Source organism: Clarias gariepinus, chromosome 13 (assembly GCF_024256425.1).
Source record: "Clarias gariepinus isolate MV-2021 ecotype Netherlands chromosome 13, CGAR_prim_01v2, whole genome shotgun sequence".
Taxonomy (NCBI): Eukaryota; Metazoa; Chordata; class Actinopteri; order Siluriformes; family Clariidae; genus Clarias; species Clarias gariepinus.
In genome coordinates this window covers 22,011,473-22,030,750 of record NC_071112.1, presented here as the reverse complement: position 1 = coordinate 22,030,750, position 19,278 = coordinate 22,011,473, and the positions used below count along the sequence as shown (strand labels likewise).

The window sequence follows — 19,278 nt, the reverse complement described above, 5'->3', positions numbered from 1 at the left end:
TATGCCATAAGCAGAATTTGATTTTCATTCATTGTCAAGAGAATCTGTAGTAAAATGACACAATATAACAGTGAGTGACAACGAAATAGACAATGAGAAAGAGAAAGTCTCTTGCTTTTCAAACGGATTAGTATTGTAGGGTTTGAGGTGCCAGCCAAGGCCAAATCACGAGCACACAGACATGATTCTCCACTTCAGCTTCTCATTGCCGCTGTAAGGCATGCGATAAGCTTCAAAAGGACTTCTTATTGCTGCCTTTTTTTCCTTTTTAAGCAGGGTGGGTTTTGTTTAAAGAGCTGCAAAATTAGGCCATGCAATCATCTCTTAATGCCTATGCATCTGCGCTTGGCTTACTGAATGATCTATTTCTTTTTAGCATGATGTCTACTGTAGGCCACTACCCGAACCTGCTTCCCTCTGTGCATCTTTCTAATGATATATCAATCCAAGTCATCCAAGTAAAAAGTATTTTCCCCACTTCTTGATTTTTTTTGTTTTGCAAATTTGTCACATTTAATAAATTCAGATTATCAAACAAATTGTAATATTGCAGAAAAATAACTTAAATAAATACAAAATGTATGATGTATCAATTGGATTCAAGTCCGAACTTTGACTAGGCTACTCCAAAACCTTCATTAATTTTTCTTTGAGCTCTTTAGAGGTGGAGTTGCTTGTGTGTTTCACATCATTGTCCTGCTGCATAACCCAAGTACACTTGAGTATGAGGTCATGAACCTTGGTAGAGGTTTGGATAGGCTTTTTTTTTCTCCAGACAAAATGAAATCATGAATTTAAAACTACATTTGTATTTACTCCGGTTATCTTTGTGTAATGTAAAATGTTGTTTGAAGATCCCAATCATTTAAGTGTGACCAAAAAAAAAACAAAAATCCAGCAAGGGGGCACATACTTTTTCACAACTCTGTAAAAGGTTGAAATGTAAACGCTTCTTTCCCCATTTCCACTTCATTGGTGTTTTTTTCTTTAACGCCTAGGAATGTCATTATAATACTCTCTAGTGTGTAATGTAATTTTAGTAGAACCTTATATCTAAATTGGTTGGTGTTAGGCGTGGACAGTTATTTTGTTTTCATAAATACGGTGTAAGGGCTATTCACGCCACCCACACCTAGACTGCAGCAGTCACATATTGTTTCACTTAAGGGAAAGTTCTATTTAGTCTTGCCATAAAAGCTAAGTCATGGCGAAGTCATTCCCTTTAGTTCCTTTTGCTGTTTCATATCTCTCTCTCTCTCTCTCTCTCTCTCTCTCTCTCTCAGCTGAAGGGTGGGGTAAGTCGAGAGAAAGCCCACCCACATAATCTGATTGGACATTCCAAACCAGGCTGAGGGAGAAATCCCAGGCAGCTCAGTGGTGTGTCCACGACAATATACAAACACACTATAACAGACACAGAGAGAGAGAGAGAGAGAGAGAGAGGCAGAGAGAAAGAGAGAGAGACAGAAAGCAGCTCTTCTTCCTAGGCTGTCTTAAACTGTTTCTCTTGTGGATGTTTTCACAGCTCACATCTGCTCTGAAGAAGATCATAAAGCAGAGAGAAAAAGACGAATAGGAAAATTTAAAAGCCATATATGTTCTTCTCCTGTTTGTTTTTTTGGAGCACTTGCAAGCCTGTTCTGGAGAGTAAGTAAGATTTGGACTGAGTTGGCTTGACAGCCACCCTAGAGGGGACAGGTTGTCATGGTAACTGACCACGGTGGACTGACCCTAGCATGCTGGATGGTGACCGGAGATAGACTCAGCGTATCGAGGCAGTGAAAGTGACAGTGAAGAAGGAGGCAGGAGAGCTCATGGAGAGGATGGAGGACGGCTTTTCCAGCTATAGCTCTCTCTATGACACCTCCTCACTGCTGCAGTTCTGTAATGGTAAACTTGATCCTGCACACTCACTCTCATTGCTTGGCATCCTGCCTTGTGCCTCTCCCTTTGCTACAGGAGTTTTAGCAAAGCTCTGAAATATAGGGGTGTTTGCAGATGTCTTACAGTGGACGGAGAGAAAGTTTCTCTTAGATTCTGTAGACAGGTTAAAAGGGAGTATCACTAGATCTTGATTGACTTGGATTGAAGAACATGTTTCTACCTATGAGTGGAGATGTTTCAGTGTAGGTGCCTTAGCTTCTTAACAATAAGAATCTTATGGAATATAAAGCAGGATTTTTACAGATCATTGTAGCGGGTCAGCACGGATGACAACTCATACTATACATAGGTCACCAAGCAAAACAAGACGGTTTTTATGGTATCAAGTCCAGAAATAGACTGAAACACACTCCGTTATACATTTTCAGTCAAGAAATTCCGTTTAATACTATGTTCTTCCCTTTTTTATTATAGGAAACCATGTCAGTTGCAATCCATGGTTGTATATGTTGCTGCCTGGAGTGGCTGTCAGGAGCTTGGGGGGAGGGAGAAGATTAGAGGAAAGCAATGAGAGGGGATGAGGAATAAGGCTTTTTTCTCAGTACGGGATGAGTAAAGGGGCATGTTGCCGGGTCATCGTCAATCTTTCTTTAAAGGGCATTGTGTGACACCTTAGGTTCAAATATAACACTCTTAAATCCTTCCTCCCTGCTCCCTGCCTCAGTTGTATTCACCTGTTTTAACATTGTTATTGGTTTGAATTTATTTAGTCTCTTGTGTTAAGTGCTATGAAGGACACCTTACGTATAAACTCGTGTTTCCTGTAAAACTGGTGCCGTTGCTTAATGTGAGCTGCCATGACTTATCAAGAATGCATTTTCCCTCATGGATCTAGCTTGACCTACATTTCTTCTCTCCTATTTTGCATATACTTTGTAATGTTTCTCTCTCTGGCTGAGGATAGTTGTTTATGTAAAGCTGTGAAAAAATAACTGCAGGTTATGTTGGAAAATGAAAAGCATTCATTATTATGTGAGTAGACAGCCTTCACAAGGGAAGACAAATGTGTGTGTGTTTGTGTGTGCAGGATGCAGAGATGGGTTTAGGAAAAAGTTGCACTTGAGTCATATGTTGATGTTGACTGACTCATACCTTAAAGGCGAGTCAGAAAAACAGGTAACCTTGGTTACGGAAGATCATCCTGTTTACACTGTAAATCTGACTTGCTCACATTACTTAAAAGTTTATTAGAAACTCAAAACTAGCCTGAATTGGACACTGTTTGTATTGTGTCTTTGTGCATTTGGAAACTACAAAAAAACTTGGGATTTGGGATTTTCATAAGGGAAATTCAGACTCTCTGATGCATGTGGGTAGTGAAGGCTGAACCGTGTAGTCCGATCCAGTGAAAGAGCTACTGTGGGCCAAACTGATGAAACATTACTGTTTTGCTGGCAACAGGCGGGACATTCTCAATATAATGCGGGTGTATATAGATGTATTGTGATAATGATAAGCAGTTAAGATTATTACCCCGAGACATACCAAAAAATGTGACCAATAGAAGAACCTACTAGTCCTAATGCAGTCAGATTTTACTAGCACAATAATAAACTTATATTTGCATCATTGTTAAATCTATTGAAGAACACATTTCATTGTTCATTACACATAATATATTTGTTTGATGGCTGCATTCAGTTGCGCTCTCACACAGAAGTTGTCTTGAGCCTGGATTAGGTTGAGGAAACAGCAGGTCCCCTGACATGACAAACAGGCCTGGATGGAAAAAAAGCTGTTGGTTGGTTTGTACCTAGCAAATAATTTTCTAAAGACCATTCTGTTTGGATTCATTTAGGTTCTGAATAGTTACTTTAGATGCTTTGTGATGGTATTGAAATGCAAATACAAGTCTTCGATGTTTTATGCTTTTATTGCATCTTGTACTGCTTTAAACAACCAACAATGTGCTGGATATACAGTAACTGCAGTGCTGTGTGCGATTAATTCATCCAAATACAGGACAGTCCAAATTTAAAAGATCTATTATAACACATTCAGAAATATTGGTTCTATTCTATAGAATTTCATTAGACTTTTTGCTCAGTTCTATAGAACACTGTCGATCTGCAATAGGGCTCTATAGTAACTTTTGCTATGGCATTGTTGTTCAGATCTCCAGGGAATGTCCGAGTAGAGAGGAATCCTCTATTGAACCTTTTTTTTTTGTTTATGGAGTGTTTCCTGTTTATAATGTTTAATTAGCTAGAATTTCTTCACTGCCATAAAATATCCACAAGTTACATAAATGGTCTAAAACTAGTACTGTGAAAGGTGAATAAAGGTACATGTGAATTCTTTCACACAGATTCTGATCCTTACAAGCTGCGTGGTTTACATTCTGCTTGTTATCACATGATTTTGTTGACATTGTTTCAGAAGAGGTGGGGATTGTGGAGACAAAGTATTTCATATCCAGTAAAAGTCCATAGCCATTTTCATGCTGTGGATTGGGACAGTTGGTACTGGGTTTCATGGTGGGCTAGAGGTTAGTGCTTGATGCTTTCATTACTGCGACCTGTGTTTGATTCCTGGGCAGAGAATCAAGCCCAGCTACTTGCGATTGCATAAGCCAGTGCATTCTTAGAGCCAGCACAAGTCCAGATAAATCAGCATGATTGAGTCAGAAAGCGAAACTGGCATAAAACCTTAACCCTAACCTGACACCAAACCATTTCTATAGAACCCTTTTTTCCCTATAGAGCTTGGATAAAAAATTTCTAATGAATGTTTTTTTTTGTCTTTTTCTTTACCTAACAAAATAACTTATGATACAGTTGTTTTTCAGTACATATGCTCTTTCCTATTTTATTGCATGCAGTGTGTATAGTTTCTGAAATTTAATAGAACCATCCCCTACCCCGTTTGTGGTGCTTTCTCCAGAAATAAACTCATCAGTGCAATAAAGTGACTAGAGTTTAGGATTTAAGCGTTAAGCACAGGTTGTGACTAAAGCTTAGAGACTTAACATGCTCTAAAAGCTTACAGATGAAATGAGACTTTATACTGTGATTTTTCCATATTGATTGTTCTCTAGTAGATTTACCAGTTGCTAGGACAGACATGAGAGTAATGATCTGTCTTTGCAGCATTACAGCTAATTGCTTGTATGTGCCGGGATGGGACACGGTAAAGCCACTATGCATTATACTGGTATAATAACTTTTTGAATGATTGATGAGTCACTATGATAATGGAAAATGCAGGGCAGTTTCATCAGGTGCAGGGCTGTACAAACTTAAGCAACATCATTAAAATACAAAGAGGCATGCATGACAGTGTCCAGGGTTCTTGATATCCAATTATCTCATCAAATATCCTCAACCAGATATGATGGTACAAGGTTATCTAAAGTGGAAATGCTTTTCTGTCTCCAATCCAGCTACCTAGTGCAAATATAACATATGCTGCATGTATTGCAATTGTTGTAGGACAAGGAAGCGCTATTAGCGAGGAACTAATTACAAGGAATTAATTACTTGGAAGTGGCACTGCAGCCTCACAGCTCCAGGGCACTAAGATTGATCATGAGCATGGGATGCTGTCTGTGAAGAGTTTGAAATGGTGTTCCCAGGTCCATTTACACTATATGGACAAAATTTGGCCAAACCTCTTGAATATTGAATTCAGGTGTTTCAATCAGGCCTCTTTTTCCCAGTAAAGGGCAATCTTAACACTTCAGCATACCAAGACATCTTGGACACTGCTATTCTTCCAAGTTTGTGGCAACAGTTTGGGAAAGGCCCTTTTCTATTCTAGCATGATTGTGCCTCAGTGCACAAAGCAAGAACTATAAAGACACAGTTGGATCCGTATGGTGTGGAAGAGCTTGACTGGCCCTAACACAGAGCCCTGACCTCAACCCCATTAAGCATCCTGATGAACTGAAATGGTGATTGGTGAGCCAGGCCTTCTTGTCCAACATCAGTGCCTGACCTCATACTGTAAATGCTCTACAGAATAAATGAGCATGAATTCCTACAGAAACACTCAGAAAATCTTGTGGACAGCCTTCCAAAGAGAGTGGAAGCTGTTATAGCTGCAAAAGGGGAACCAACTCCATATCGTAGTATATTTATTTATGTAAAATGTCATTGCGGTTTTGGCCAAATACTTTTTTCCATATAGTGTATGTTTCCTCAACACTTTAAATTTTCTTTTCTTTTCAGTAAGTTGTGCTGCTTTGAGATTTATAGTGACAGGTAAACATAGCTATTCCTGCATGCTACAGTAGCTTGTGTGTAATTGCTCTCTTTCTGTCATCTCTTTCTGTTGCTCTTTTATGTGCTATACCAGTTCATATCCTTCCAAGACGATGAACTCAAAATGTACAGTATGTTTCTCTTACGTTTATTCCCGAAACCACTAGTTGTTTTTAACTGGAAACAGAAATGTGGGAAGGAAAAAGGCCTCCCAAGAATATGCATATAAATAAAATAAGGTAGAAAAAGAGGGCAAACAAGCACAGTTACCCTTTGAGCTACACTTATTCCTCTTTTTACTCCAGCTTCCCAGTCGACTCTCCCTTAAGTCTTTCCATTTTAGTTGACACTGTGTTTTATAATAGAGGAAAGGTAAGGTATTTTTCGTTATTTTTCGTAAGATACTTTCAAAGATAAAAAAAAAATAAAATCTGTCAAAATCTGTCCCATATAGTCCTGATTTTATGACAGATTTATAACAGATTATATAAATGAACAAACAGGAACAAATGACATTATGACTAAGATAAATAGAAATAAATGCTGTACACAGTGAAAAAAACAGAGGTAGTTAAAGGACCAGCTGATACCATATTATCACATTATAATATATACATTATTATAACGATGTTATAAATCTCGATAATATATTATTATTATTAATTTATTAATAATTTATTATTATTATTTATAACTATTATTATTATTATTATTATTATTATTATTATTATTATTATTTTAAGCTTCTAAACCATAATTTCTAAAAGTTGTAACAAACACATTTACAGCACATCTTCCTTTCATAGGATTTTCATGAAACAATGCTATTAGGAAAATAATAACTCACATGCTGCTGATTAATTTTAAGGCACACCTTGATTTACTCGTTCCTTCTGCACTGTCATTGATCGTGCTGCACACCAGTGAAGATAACATGTTGCCTTTTACTCTCGAATGGCTCCCACTGTACTTTACTGATAATAGTTTTAAACAAATGTTTTATTCAAGAACACCACACACACATATACACACACACTAATGGCCTTCTTCGTCAAGCGATCTTTTTCTCCCTGTCTCTCTATCTCTCTCTCTGTCTCTCTGTCCTGGCTGCATTGTCCACTTACTATTGCTATCCTTCATCCAGTTTGTACATCGCTGATTCAATTCTCTGACATTTATGAAGATAAACAAGATGACCTACTTTTAAAAAAATAAAATAAAATCACACATTTATACACACACACAGATACACAGTCAAGCATAGTATAAGTACAAGCTGCAGACAAAGGACTGTGTTTTGCTTATTATGAATTGTGTTAAGAAAGGGTGAGCTTTTTGTTGTGGTTGTTGTTCCACCTAATAGGTTGTGTTGTTGGTGATTTCTCGTGGAAACATTCTCCTCCCTCATTCGACTGTAAGTTTTGCCTGAACAAAGCATTCTCTTTTGAGACCGTCAGGCAGACAGTATAATCCACGTAGTTTTAACTGTATTTTCACCATGACTTTCAACAAAAGGACTCGTGTCATACAGATTAGATTGCAACGATCAAATCTGCCTTTCTTCCCCCCGCATGTCTCATTGTTGTATTGTTTCCGGAGAGTAGAGAAAGGATTTGCTTGTCGGAGCTTAAATTGCTGGGAATGATACAGAATCAGCATGGCTTGGTTAAACAAAACAAAAACTTATATTGGCCAAACCTTCCCATGTCTAGTTTGTCTAGTGTTAGACTTGTGCGGTTACAGTAGAATATAATCGGGATGTCTCTATAGGCTTTTGTGTCGGCTGTACTTAAAGGCCAAAGTTACAGTACTATTGCCATAAATGAAGGAATATGTTATGAATTATTCCACCAACACCAAAAATCGTGTTGGTGTTGTGACCATTTTTAATAAATTTCCAAACAGGTGTGAAATTAGTTTTAAATACTAACTGGTACTACATTGCCCAGAGGTGAGGAGAATAAAAAAAGAAAAACTGGCAGCACTGTCACCTTGCACCTCCAGGATCTGGGTTCGATTCCCATCTCTGTGTGCATGGAGTTTGCATGTTCTCCCTGTGCTTGATGGGTTTCCTTTAGGTACTCCAGTTTTCTCCCACAGTCATGCAGATTAGGTTAATTGGTGTTCCGAAACAGAACAGTCAGAACAGTACCATGTAGTATAATAAGGGCGACTGAGATGAAAAAAGAGCAAAGTGAATAGTGACATATTGCAAGTCCTTCGTAACATCCAGCCTCCTTCCTCTTCTTCCTCTTTGCACCTCCTTTATATCACTCCTAGAACAACACGATTATTTGTTATACACCACGCACCCACTCATTGTACTGTGCCGTGAAGCCAGCTGTTTGTACTCCGTGACCTTCTCTGAGCGAATCTGAAGTCTTACCCTTTCACTTTAGCTGAAAAGAGCTTTGTGTCTGAGAAAGCAGACCGAGCCATTAGTAATGCTATGATCCATGTTTCCTTTTCCGAGTGCTCTGTATTTTGCTCCAACAAACTGACCTCATTTTCTCACCTCATGTGTTTGGCATCTTGTTTGTTACCATCGTTCTCCAGGAGAGTGTGAGCTAGCCTTGGTCCTCTACCCCGGTGTGTCGCTGCCAGGTCTGTTTCTCCGCCTCAGTTCTATGGGAAGAGGTTAAATCAGACTGTTGAATGTGAACTTTCAAGAGATAAGTTGACTATTAATATATTATAATGTTATACTGTGGGAAAGAAAACAGGATTTTTCTGGCTGTTCTTTGGGGATCACAATGGAAGCAAGATGCTTGGTCAATTTGATGTTTGACCCATGATGCATGTTTGCATCAAATTTCTAAATATACATATTTTTGTTGTCAAATGTTGACAGATTATTTTATATGATACTCTTATTACAAGGTATGATGTAATATCTACATATTTGTCCATTCACCAAGGCTCTACATGTACTTAAATTTACTTGTTCAGTCAGACAAGTTCTTCGAATTTCCCCTTGCCCTGGCCAATATTCGCTTTGTCCAAATATAACATGACTTTTTTTTAATCTATGCATAATAGCAAAACATTTTAATGACATATGACCATCGTAACATAACCACTCAGACGTTTTGGTAAACACTCCTGTTTTCTTTTTAATTCAGGTTTCTGTTTTCTATCTTTACTACCTTTGGGCGTTTTCAGTCTTCTCTTTATCGTCTTTTTCTTTGTAAAGCCAAACTTGAAAAGCAACCTTTTTTTCCATGGCGAGATAAAGCAGGAAACTTTGCAAAACAAGAAACCACCAAGTGATCACGCGTCGTAAAAACGCAAATGGGTTCCTGTTAATAAAACATATTTACTTAACGGTTATTATATGATATATAATATAATTAAAACATCAATCAGGGGCAGATTAAAGATAAAAAAATTGAATATTCTGAAAACAAGAGTGACAATACTAGCATTCTAAAAATAAACAGTAAAATTAAATTTGCACATGCGCATTATATTTACAGCATTTAACAGACGCCCTAGATTGTACATCTAAGCAGTTGAGGGTTAAGTGCCTTGCTCAAGAGCCCAAAAGTGGCAACCTAGTGGTGCGGTTAGAACGTGGGTCCTTCTGATCAGTAGTCCAACCACTGAGCTACTCCTGTCCCTAGCATTGCAATTTTTCATTTTTATAATGCTGTACTTGATTTTGTGCGATACATATGCATTATGTGTGACTGAAAATGTATGTTGAATAGTTATTATTGTGAGATGCGGAATACGCTGGAGCTGAAACCGATACACATTATACTCACAAGCAATTACAACCTTCCCAGGCACAATTAATAAGGCGGTGCAGCTTATGTTATTATTTTGGCCGACTTACTTTCACCTTATAAAAGTGCCCTTCATGTGGCAGTGTTACAAAAGTAATGAACATCAAATATTGGGGGATCATTGCACTGTAAACCCAAATAAGTTGGCAAAACTCAAAAAATTTGAGGTAATCAGTTACATCAATTTTTTTAAGTAATGATGTTTCCAGTTTTAAGTAAATGGAACTATGAGTTTTTGAGTTTGTTGTACTAATTTTTTTAGTTGTTGCAAATCAAATAAATTGTTGTTGGTCTTTCGGCTGCTCCTGGCAATGGGTCACTACAGCAGACAATCCGTCCCGCACACAAGTTTGGCACAGATTTTATGCCAGATGCCCTTCCTGACGTTACCCTTCCATTTTATTTGGTCTTGGGACAGGCGCTTCATCCAGTTGTTGGGAATCGAACCCGGGCCTTTCACATGGCGGGTGAAACACCTACCACTGAGCCACCAGTGCCGCATTGCCCTGATGACGTCAGACACAAAATCGCTAGTCTGAAAGATTTTAAGTTGGTGGAACTTTAAGGTGACAGTTACTGTTACTTAAGTACTTAAAAGATACATAAAATAAAATTTGTTCAGCTAACTTAAAATGTGTAATTTCTACAAACTCATAAATACCAAAAAGTTCTAAATACTCACAAAGGTTAATTAATTTGAACTAGTTGTAATTATTTAAGTTAACAGTACTCAATATGTTTAATTACTTTGAGCATTAGGGTTTACAGTGTGGGGCAGTGGTGGCTCAGTGTGTTCGGGCTCTGAGTTACTCATTGAAAGGTCAGGATTAAAGGTCAGCAGTTCGAGCCCTAGCTCCCCCAGGTTGCTGTTGCTGGGCCCTTGAGCAACGCCCTTAACCCTGTCTGTCTAATGTACTGTACTGTATGTGTGACGAATAAAGGCTGCACTTAAATATCATCATATTTGAACTTGCCCAATCAAATCTACTTATGAAATAAACTTGTCTGGACCCATTTTGTGGTTTTTGTAGAATTTTAAACTATATCCTTCAAATAAGGTGTATATGTTATGCGTGCCTATAGCCATTTTCCTCAGTTTTGTTTTCTGCTTTTACTTTAGTGAATTCAGTAGCGAATTGCTTCATCGCTTCTTTGAACATCATACTGTGTAGATTCTAAACAACCCATTCAGCCCCTGACAACAGCCCTTACATGGCCACACATCAGAGAGAGCAAAATCAACACTAGGAGCTTAAGGACAACCAGCGAGTGGGATTGGCTGAGTTTCCCATTAATCGTCTTAGAGCTCCTCCATCTCCTGTATGAGAGGACAAAGAAGCTTCACAGCACTCCTGTGCTATTAATCTAAGAGTATGGCGATGACCTGGTTCCACCTAGTAGCACCAAACCATTTTTAGTGTTTAATACTAAAAAACGTATTAAAAGCTAAACTAGGATAACTCAATGGAGGCCAAGGAGGGGGTGCCACCTTAAATTTGCTTACGGCTGAGGCATGTTGCTCATCTTAGGTTGTTTGAGGACATGTTCCTGTCTCTTGGAGCAGTTTGTCCCATCTTCATCATCTTTTTTATTCTTTCTCCCCTCCTCCCTTCCTCCTCTTAATTTTTTTTTTTTAATATGCTCCATTACATAACTACAGTAATAACACCTGAATCATTGGCACCCCATGACACTTTCATCTGATGGCACAGCTTCAAGACAAGCACTGACCTTGTATCTGTGACCCTGAGCTGTGAAAACAAGAAGATGTAGGGGGAAAACAAGCTGTTGTAATCCATTTACCGAACATAGACCTCTGCTCTACCCTCCACTCCCTCTCTCTGCATGTAGGGTTCATGAGCAAGTGTCGGCTTATTGTTTAAAGAAAGCACTGATTCGAAAAAAGAAAAAGAAAAGGATTTTCATTATTCTGAACAAAAGAGTTACTTTACTTTGCATTTTAATTAGTATTTTTATATTATGATGGATGTTCGAGTCATACTAGAACTTTTCATCATGAGGACAGAATGGAGTGTTGGCTTGATGTTTAAATATGTATTATAGCTCATGTAATATATGCACTCTGCTATGACGAATAAATGACAAAACCTACTTTATTATGCAGCGTGTTGCATGTATTGTTTAAAACACAAACACTGTATATTTAATATTTGAATCATACTATTGACCTGTATAAAACATGGTCCATATGCAGTATTTATATAAGCAACAACAAAAAGTTAATAATAGAAGTAAAATAAACTATGCATAAATAATTGAATGATGAAATAACATACAATATAAAGGGATGTTCATGTCAACCGGGACTTTTGACTGTGCAGAATGACATGATATCAGGTTTGAGAGAACTGGATTCATTCCTTTGTATAATCTCCTGTTACACTAATGTACTTATCCCAGAGTTTCCCTAGTGCTTGGATACCATCAAGGTAGAAAGTCAAACCAGGCCATTTTTCCCATTAAGGGAGTTCCTAGGAGACCAGCATTTCAGCCGTGAAGCAGGAAGTCTGCTCAATGCTACAGTGTTCTGAACTTTCTATCACAGCTCACGTAATATAAGCAGTCTGTTATGACAAATAAATGCATGAATTGTTTGATACACATGTATATGTATATTGAATTGAGAGACTTGTTGTATATCCATATAGATAGAGCAACAACATAGATGTATAATAGGTGTATAAAGAGTAATGTATATGAAATATTATGAAATGGAATAAACTATGCATACAATAACACAATATACAAGAGACGTTCAAGTCAAATCAGGATTTTTGACTGTGCAGAATGACAGAACATGGGTATGAGAGTAAAAACTACCTTTATTTCTCTGTATAATCCCTTGCTATACTAATGTATAGTGCTTGGATACCATCAAGGTAGAATGTCAAACCAGGGCAATTTTCCCATTAAAGGAAATGACCATTAAAGGAGTTCCTGGGAGGCCAACATTTTAGCCATGAAGCAAGCAGTCTGCTCTAGGCTCTGGCATACTGAACTGTCTATAAAATTTCTGTCTTGATGGTATAAACTGTGTTCTGTTATCAAAGTCCCGGATTGGCTTGAACACCCTGTGCTAAAAGCTATTTTAGCATTTTAATTATTTATTTATAGTTTATTATAAGTCACATGTTCTTTACACACTTGTGTTTCTCGTCTATGTATAAGGACATACTGCATATGTAACATTTTTATACAAGGCTCTTAATTCAGTTTATCTGTGTATCCAACAAACATTGCGTAATAAAGTTTGTTTTGTCATTTATATTGGACAAGCTTATATCACATGAGCAGTGATACTTATTTAAACTTAATCATGCCCATGCTTCCTAAGCATGCTGTATTTTATGAGCCAATAAGCTAGCATACAGGACAATTGCATTAGTGCTGGGAAAGCGACGTTGTTGAGTCCCATCTGTAAAAGTTAACCACGTTTCATTTTTATTATATAATTTAATGCACGAATGTCATTATATTCTGCCACTCATTTTCATGTCATTATTATATTTCAGTTATTGCACTTTTATTATGCTCAATATTTGAGTCAGAATGGCTGTGTATTTCACCATCAGCATACAGTATCATGTCAATTTTAAATTGTTGCCTATTGTTACACTGATATTTTCTCCCTGTCTGTCTAATTCCTTGGCAAGTAAGGACAGGAGAGCACTGGCCTAGTAACGTTGGATTTTACCTTGTAAGAGCAGAAAAAGCTTTAAGTCTTAGAATTATGAAGACACTTGCTGTTCTAATCCTTTCAAATCTCCTCATCAGGCTGCTGTTGAGCGATTTTTGCATCGGGAGCTCAGAGTGTCGGGATTGTGGCAGGGAGGACAGCCGGTCTCTGCTAACCGAGACTAAAGATGTTTTATTAATGAGTTCAGGCAATAAGAGCGAGACTATAAAGGGATTCATTTTGCTTTGATAATCCACCGACATTTTTGTGCACCCCTTCCTTTGAGCTGTCTGCACACTGATGCGGTATATAGTAGAAATCAGTGGTAATCACATGCACAGTGCATGTATAAAGTCAAGAAAGAGAGAGACAGAGAGATGAAGAGCAGTCTGTACATTCAGTCAACTCATTACCTTGAGTTATTTAAAATGAATGCAAAATATGACACAATAAAACACTGAATAAAACACTGCATTCAAATGCTGTGTATCAATGCATAAGGGTTAATGTTTTAGTTCTTACCCTGACTGTTTCTTCAATGACTGTGTGAATAGTTAGTATAAGTTATAATAAAAATTAAAGGAAAGAGTCAAAGAAATAACGCAAAGGTCTTTCCATGGGATGTGGACTTTTTTTTAAAGTTATCACCCCCTTATGTTTTGAATGCAGTCACGTAGGCTTCCTAATTAATTCTGGTCGTCATTAATGGTTAAGATCGTTTTATGCAAAGCATTTGTGTTTTATGAAGGATATCATTAAGTATGGGTTTAATTGTGCATCCCTTTCTTTTCACATAAAATTGAAATGCATTTGTGGAGAGCTTCCAGAGAAAGTGCACAGAAAGAGTGGAGCAGTGATATTCAGGAATACAATCAGCATTTTCCATGGAAACAAAAGTAAAACAAAAAGCAAATTATCCAACAACATACAGTGAATTTGGAGACATTTTATATTGCATTTAATTTTTCTCTGATTCGAAAATTTTACTTTAATTCTTTGGTCTTCTCCTTGTTTGTGGTTCCCCACATTAATATGCATTAATATTTCATTAATCCTAGACCCCTTTTCTTAGAATTAAATACTTTTGACATTAAATAATTTTGACATGTCCTTAGAATAGTTTTTTTGTAATTTTTTTGTTGTTTCTTTTACAAAAGACGCAATTAAAAAAAAAAATCCACTAAATTAAGCAAATTCACCAACAACCACTATATATAGAAAAATCACTGCAGTCATAATTGATACAAAACATATTGTTCTCACATCAAGATTTGTTTATCTTTCTCTTTTATCATATCAGTATAATCATAGGTACTTTATGTTGTCTGATTGACAACAGACAGCACATTTTCTGCAATCTTGATAACAAGGCATGAACACATAGTATTGTTCCAGTCACCAAAGATTGAGCCTGAAAATCAATTTTCAATTTTCTTTTTAATAAAAGTCTTTTTAAAGATAATGTGGCGAATATTAAAAACAATCCACAATATTTGTTTTGACTTTGTCTAAGATTATGGACGTTTTTGTAGAAAATGTTCTGTTACATTGTCTAAAAGGATGAAGCACAGCTTTTGTAAGGAAGTAAACATAAATCATTATTGCACAATAATCACTAATTGTTAATGTAGCGACGGCAGCTGAATTTCTAAGTGAAGTGGCTGGAGGCCATTAAATGGGATTTGTGTGAGTGTGTGTGTGTGTGTGTGTGTGTGTGTGTTGGGGGATTCAAGTTTATAAATATGTAGATGAATTGGGATAGGATGTTTGATCACTATGCACTGTTTTTATTTGTGAAATATACTTAATTTAGTTAATGGAATAGGATTGCTAGAAATTTTTTTAACCATATACAGATATTATTTTAAGCTAGATCTATTCCATTAATTATTATCATCATTACAATCATGTACATTTTTATTTTTAAAAACCCAGACGTTTATATTAGTACTAGGTCATAATCTTACTCAGTTCTCTCACCATCACCATAAACCAATGTTCATAACAATGCATTGTTTTAAACTATTATTTTTACGACCTTAGCAGCTGCTTCCTCCTTTTGCATAATTAATGAAAACATTATTGTCTCACAGAAAGCTGGTGTTTATTAATGTTTCATGATGCTTTTGCGCTTATATGTGCGTGTGAGACAGCGAGACAGACAAACAGAGAGAGACTGAGAGATGGAGAGAAAGAGAGAGAGAGAGATGAGAAAGACAAACAGATGAAGAGAGAGAGAGAGAGAGAGAGAGAGAGAGAGTATACAGTAATAGCACGCAGCCAGGGATTATTGTGGAATAAGCAGAAGGCATCTCAAAACATCTCCAGCTGGTTCTTTTTGCTGTTTGCGTGTCGGCACATGGTTTTCATCAGAACGATCTAGAGTACTAAACAAAGCAAGCATTTCTCTTTTGGCTATTTCTCTTAAGAAAAATCACATTATACATGAGATCATAAGTTACCTATCACACGGAAAACCGGGTCAATTTACATTTTAACATCGTCCTCAAGGAAATAAGAAAATAAATAAATGAAACAGTTGTGGAAAAATAAAGCATGTAAGCATAATGTCTTTAAAACATGTACAGTATTACACAAGCCCTATGCTACACGTACAGATATAGGTATAAATATGCTAGGAGTATATATGTGGATAGATAGATATCTGTTAATTTGTCTGAGTCACACCCCAACATTCATATTTCTTCCTAACATAATCTTGAATGAATGAATAAATGAATCATATGGAAAATGACAACAGAAAAATGAAAACACTGAAATGCAATGTTCACTACATGTGACAGATGTGTACGATCATGTGAACAAATTTGTGTAATTTTCTCTAATGGTTGTGAGGCATTTGCGACAAATGGAGTTGCAAAGTAATCATATTATGGCTGCGGCCTTCACTTTTCTGCATAGATAAATAGATAAAGTGCTTTTAGGGAAATTGCGTCGGCACAGCAACAGACATTACAATATAGACACCAAATCCTAGTAAAGTGGAGTAAAGTAAATAAAGTTTATATGGTGTCTGGAGTAAAGTGCCAAGTTAGATCAATTGGCCAGATAACAAATTTATAATATTAATAACTAGTGTAAGTACCCATTGTTGATGGGAAAAGAGTTTTTAGAAATAGTTAAAAGGTTAAAAATAAAAAAATGTAATCAGTAATATTATTATTTCAGGTTGAAGCCCATCTACAGTACAGTACGTGTCTGCCTGTCTATCTGTACAGCAGAACTCTTTGCCTAACTTAATAATACAAAGAAATCAAGATTGTAAGGTTGAATATCTCACACCATGTTTATCAGTGAGTGTATCACAGATGAGAAATCGTAAAATTAGGTCGGATGAAAATTAAGTTTTGTTTCCAAACGACTCCAGTGCGTTAAAATCCACTTATACCACTTCAGTGTTGTTATCTCAGTTATAAAAATATTAAGTAATCCCAGTAAAAATATCAAGATTTAGTTTAGATTTTATGATTAATATGTGTTGGTGCAGATGTTTGTTTATATTGTAGTGTTTGTATGGGCTCCAGATAGACCTGATGTGTAGCACTGAGATGCATACAAATGGTAATGTACAGTAGAGCCCTAGGACTAGTATCAAGGTCTGCTGGGGAACAGTAATAAATAAAACCTAAAACATACGGATACATTAATAGTAATACAATATACAAAATGTTTTTACATTTCTCCAAGAAAAAAATCCTTTAATTTCTAATTTATTCACCATTAATATGTAATTAATAAACTATACAGTATATTATTTAAACATAAACTTTTTATTTGTTTGTGTGTTTGTGTGGGGCAGATGACAGTGCGTCGGCGACAAGCAGCATGGAGGTGACGGACCGACTCGCGTCTCTGGAGCAGCGTGTTCAGATGCAGGAGGACGAGATTCAGCTGCTTAAGTCAGCTTTAGCCGACGTGGTGAGGAGACTCAACATCTCAGAGGAGCAGCAGGCCATGCTGAGTAGAAAGGGACCAACCAAAGGTAACACACACTGTTATGTCGACTAATCAAAAGAATGACTGCATCAAATATATAATATGCTTTAAGACACATGTGAGTATACATCGGTTATTCCCGCTCTATTGACTACTATATGGCTGCAGAATAAATACTGCGGAATTTGTTTTAGATTTATGTTAAAATTATGTGATTCCCTCTAAAAACCCTTCATACAGTATGTTTTTCTACTGCATGAATCTCAAACAGCTTAAACATTTCATATTCACTGAACTGAGCTCTACTTGCTTTTACACTGTTGTTTATAATAATAATAATAATAATAATAATAATAATAATAATAATGTACTTGTTTGCATGTTCTCCCTATGCTTGCTGGGTTTACTTCAGTTGTCTCTCACAGTCCAAATACATGAGTTGCTGATTGGTGACTGGGTGTGTGCGCCTGAGTGTCTAGGGTGTCCACGCCTTGTGCTCTCAGTTCCCTGGGATACGGTCCAGAACCACCATGACCCTCCACAGGATAAGAGGCATAGATGATGGATGTTCGGTTCATTCATCTTCTATACTGCGTATCCTGTGTACAGGGTCGTGGGAAACCTGGAGCCTATCCCAGGAGAGGTAGGGCAAGATGTGGGGTACACCCCACACATATATATATACATATACAATTAAATTATAAAATAAACATAAAAATTACAAGTAAATCATATAGACATAAAATTCTAAAATACTTATAAAATAAAGAAAGAAAGACAAAAAAAAAAAGAAATGATGGTGTTTCTAGTTTGAAAACAACTTCCAGGATGTCACTGAACAGTAGACCGGTAAGCGTCTTGGTAAAAGAGATTCTCTTATTTAAACTCATCTTCTAAGCATTAGTCCAAAGCCCTTTAAAATTTGTACTGCTACCTTTAGATTTCACTCTCCTTTTTCATTTTAAAATGAACTAGGGATGAGTAAATCTCCCTCGGCAGAGCAGTGAAGCCAAATCAAGCATGCAGACAGTTGCAGGTTGTGTTATTTATTATACAGAACACATGGCTTTCAAATCACTGCAAGTCAAAACTGCACAGGACAGCAGTGTGCATGTCCTCTGAAAATGATGGTTAATTTTAAAACTTATATTTACACAAACGATCTGAAAATTATATATATTTAAGTATAAATAACATTTTAAAACAATTATTATTGATGCACCGTATTATTTGCTGTGTGCAATAATCCTGAGCATGCATACTATTTGATTGCAGAAATAAAATGTACAGTAGTAGGTGACTCATCATCATCAATAGCTTGGATCAGTAATGATGTGCTGACTTTGTATATCTACTGACACATGTCTTCTGCACAGCAGATAATTGGTGTAACTTCAGATTGAAGTCAAACATATTTTCACATCAGACACTTTAAGACCCGCTATAAGAGCTGGCAGTCCCAACTTTCAGTCTGAGCAAAACAACTTCCCTCATCATGTACTGAGACAGACACGCTTCTATTTTAGCCGTTGTGGCTTGAGGCACCTACATCTCCTCCGTTCCCTTTGTGCCTGTGCGAAGTGTTCATGAAGCCAGGCGCGTCTGCCTACCTCCATGTTTATTTTTAAGGTTTTTCTTCGGGTTTGATTTGGCTTTTCTGTTTCTCCTTTTTTCTTTTCCCCGCCTGTCT

At 36.9% G+C, this 19,278-nt stretch overlaps 1 protein-coding gene across 3 annotated transcripts in view; it reads left to right on the top strand.

The window, feature by feature from the left end:
* The first annotated feature begins 1,451 nt into the window (after positions 1-1,451).
* eml1 (EMAP like 1) overlaps positions 1,452-19,278 on the top strand; it is a 47,684-nt gene continuing 29,857 nt past the window's right edge. For all 3 annotated transcript variants that reach the window (XM_053509535.1, XM_053509534.1, XM_053509533.1), the window contains exons 1-2: positions 1,452-1,890; positions 17,452-17,634. In XM_053509535.1, the coding sequence (XP_053365510.1) occupies positions 1,815-1,890; positions 17,452-17,634 (259 nt within the window). In that variant the 5' untranslated portion in view covers positions 1,452-1,814. The remainder of the gene's footprint in view (positions 1,891-17,451; positions 17,635-19,278) is intronic.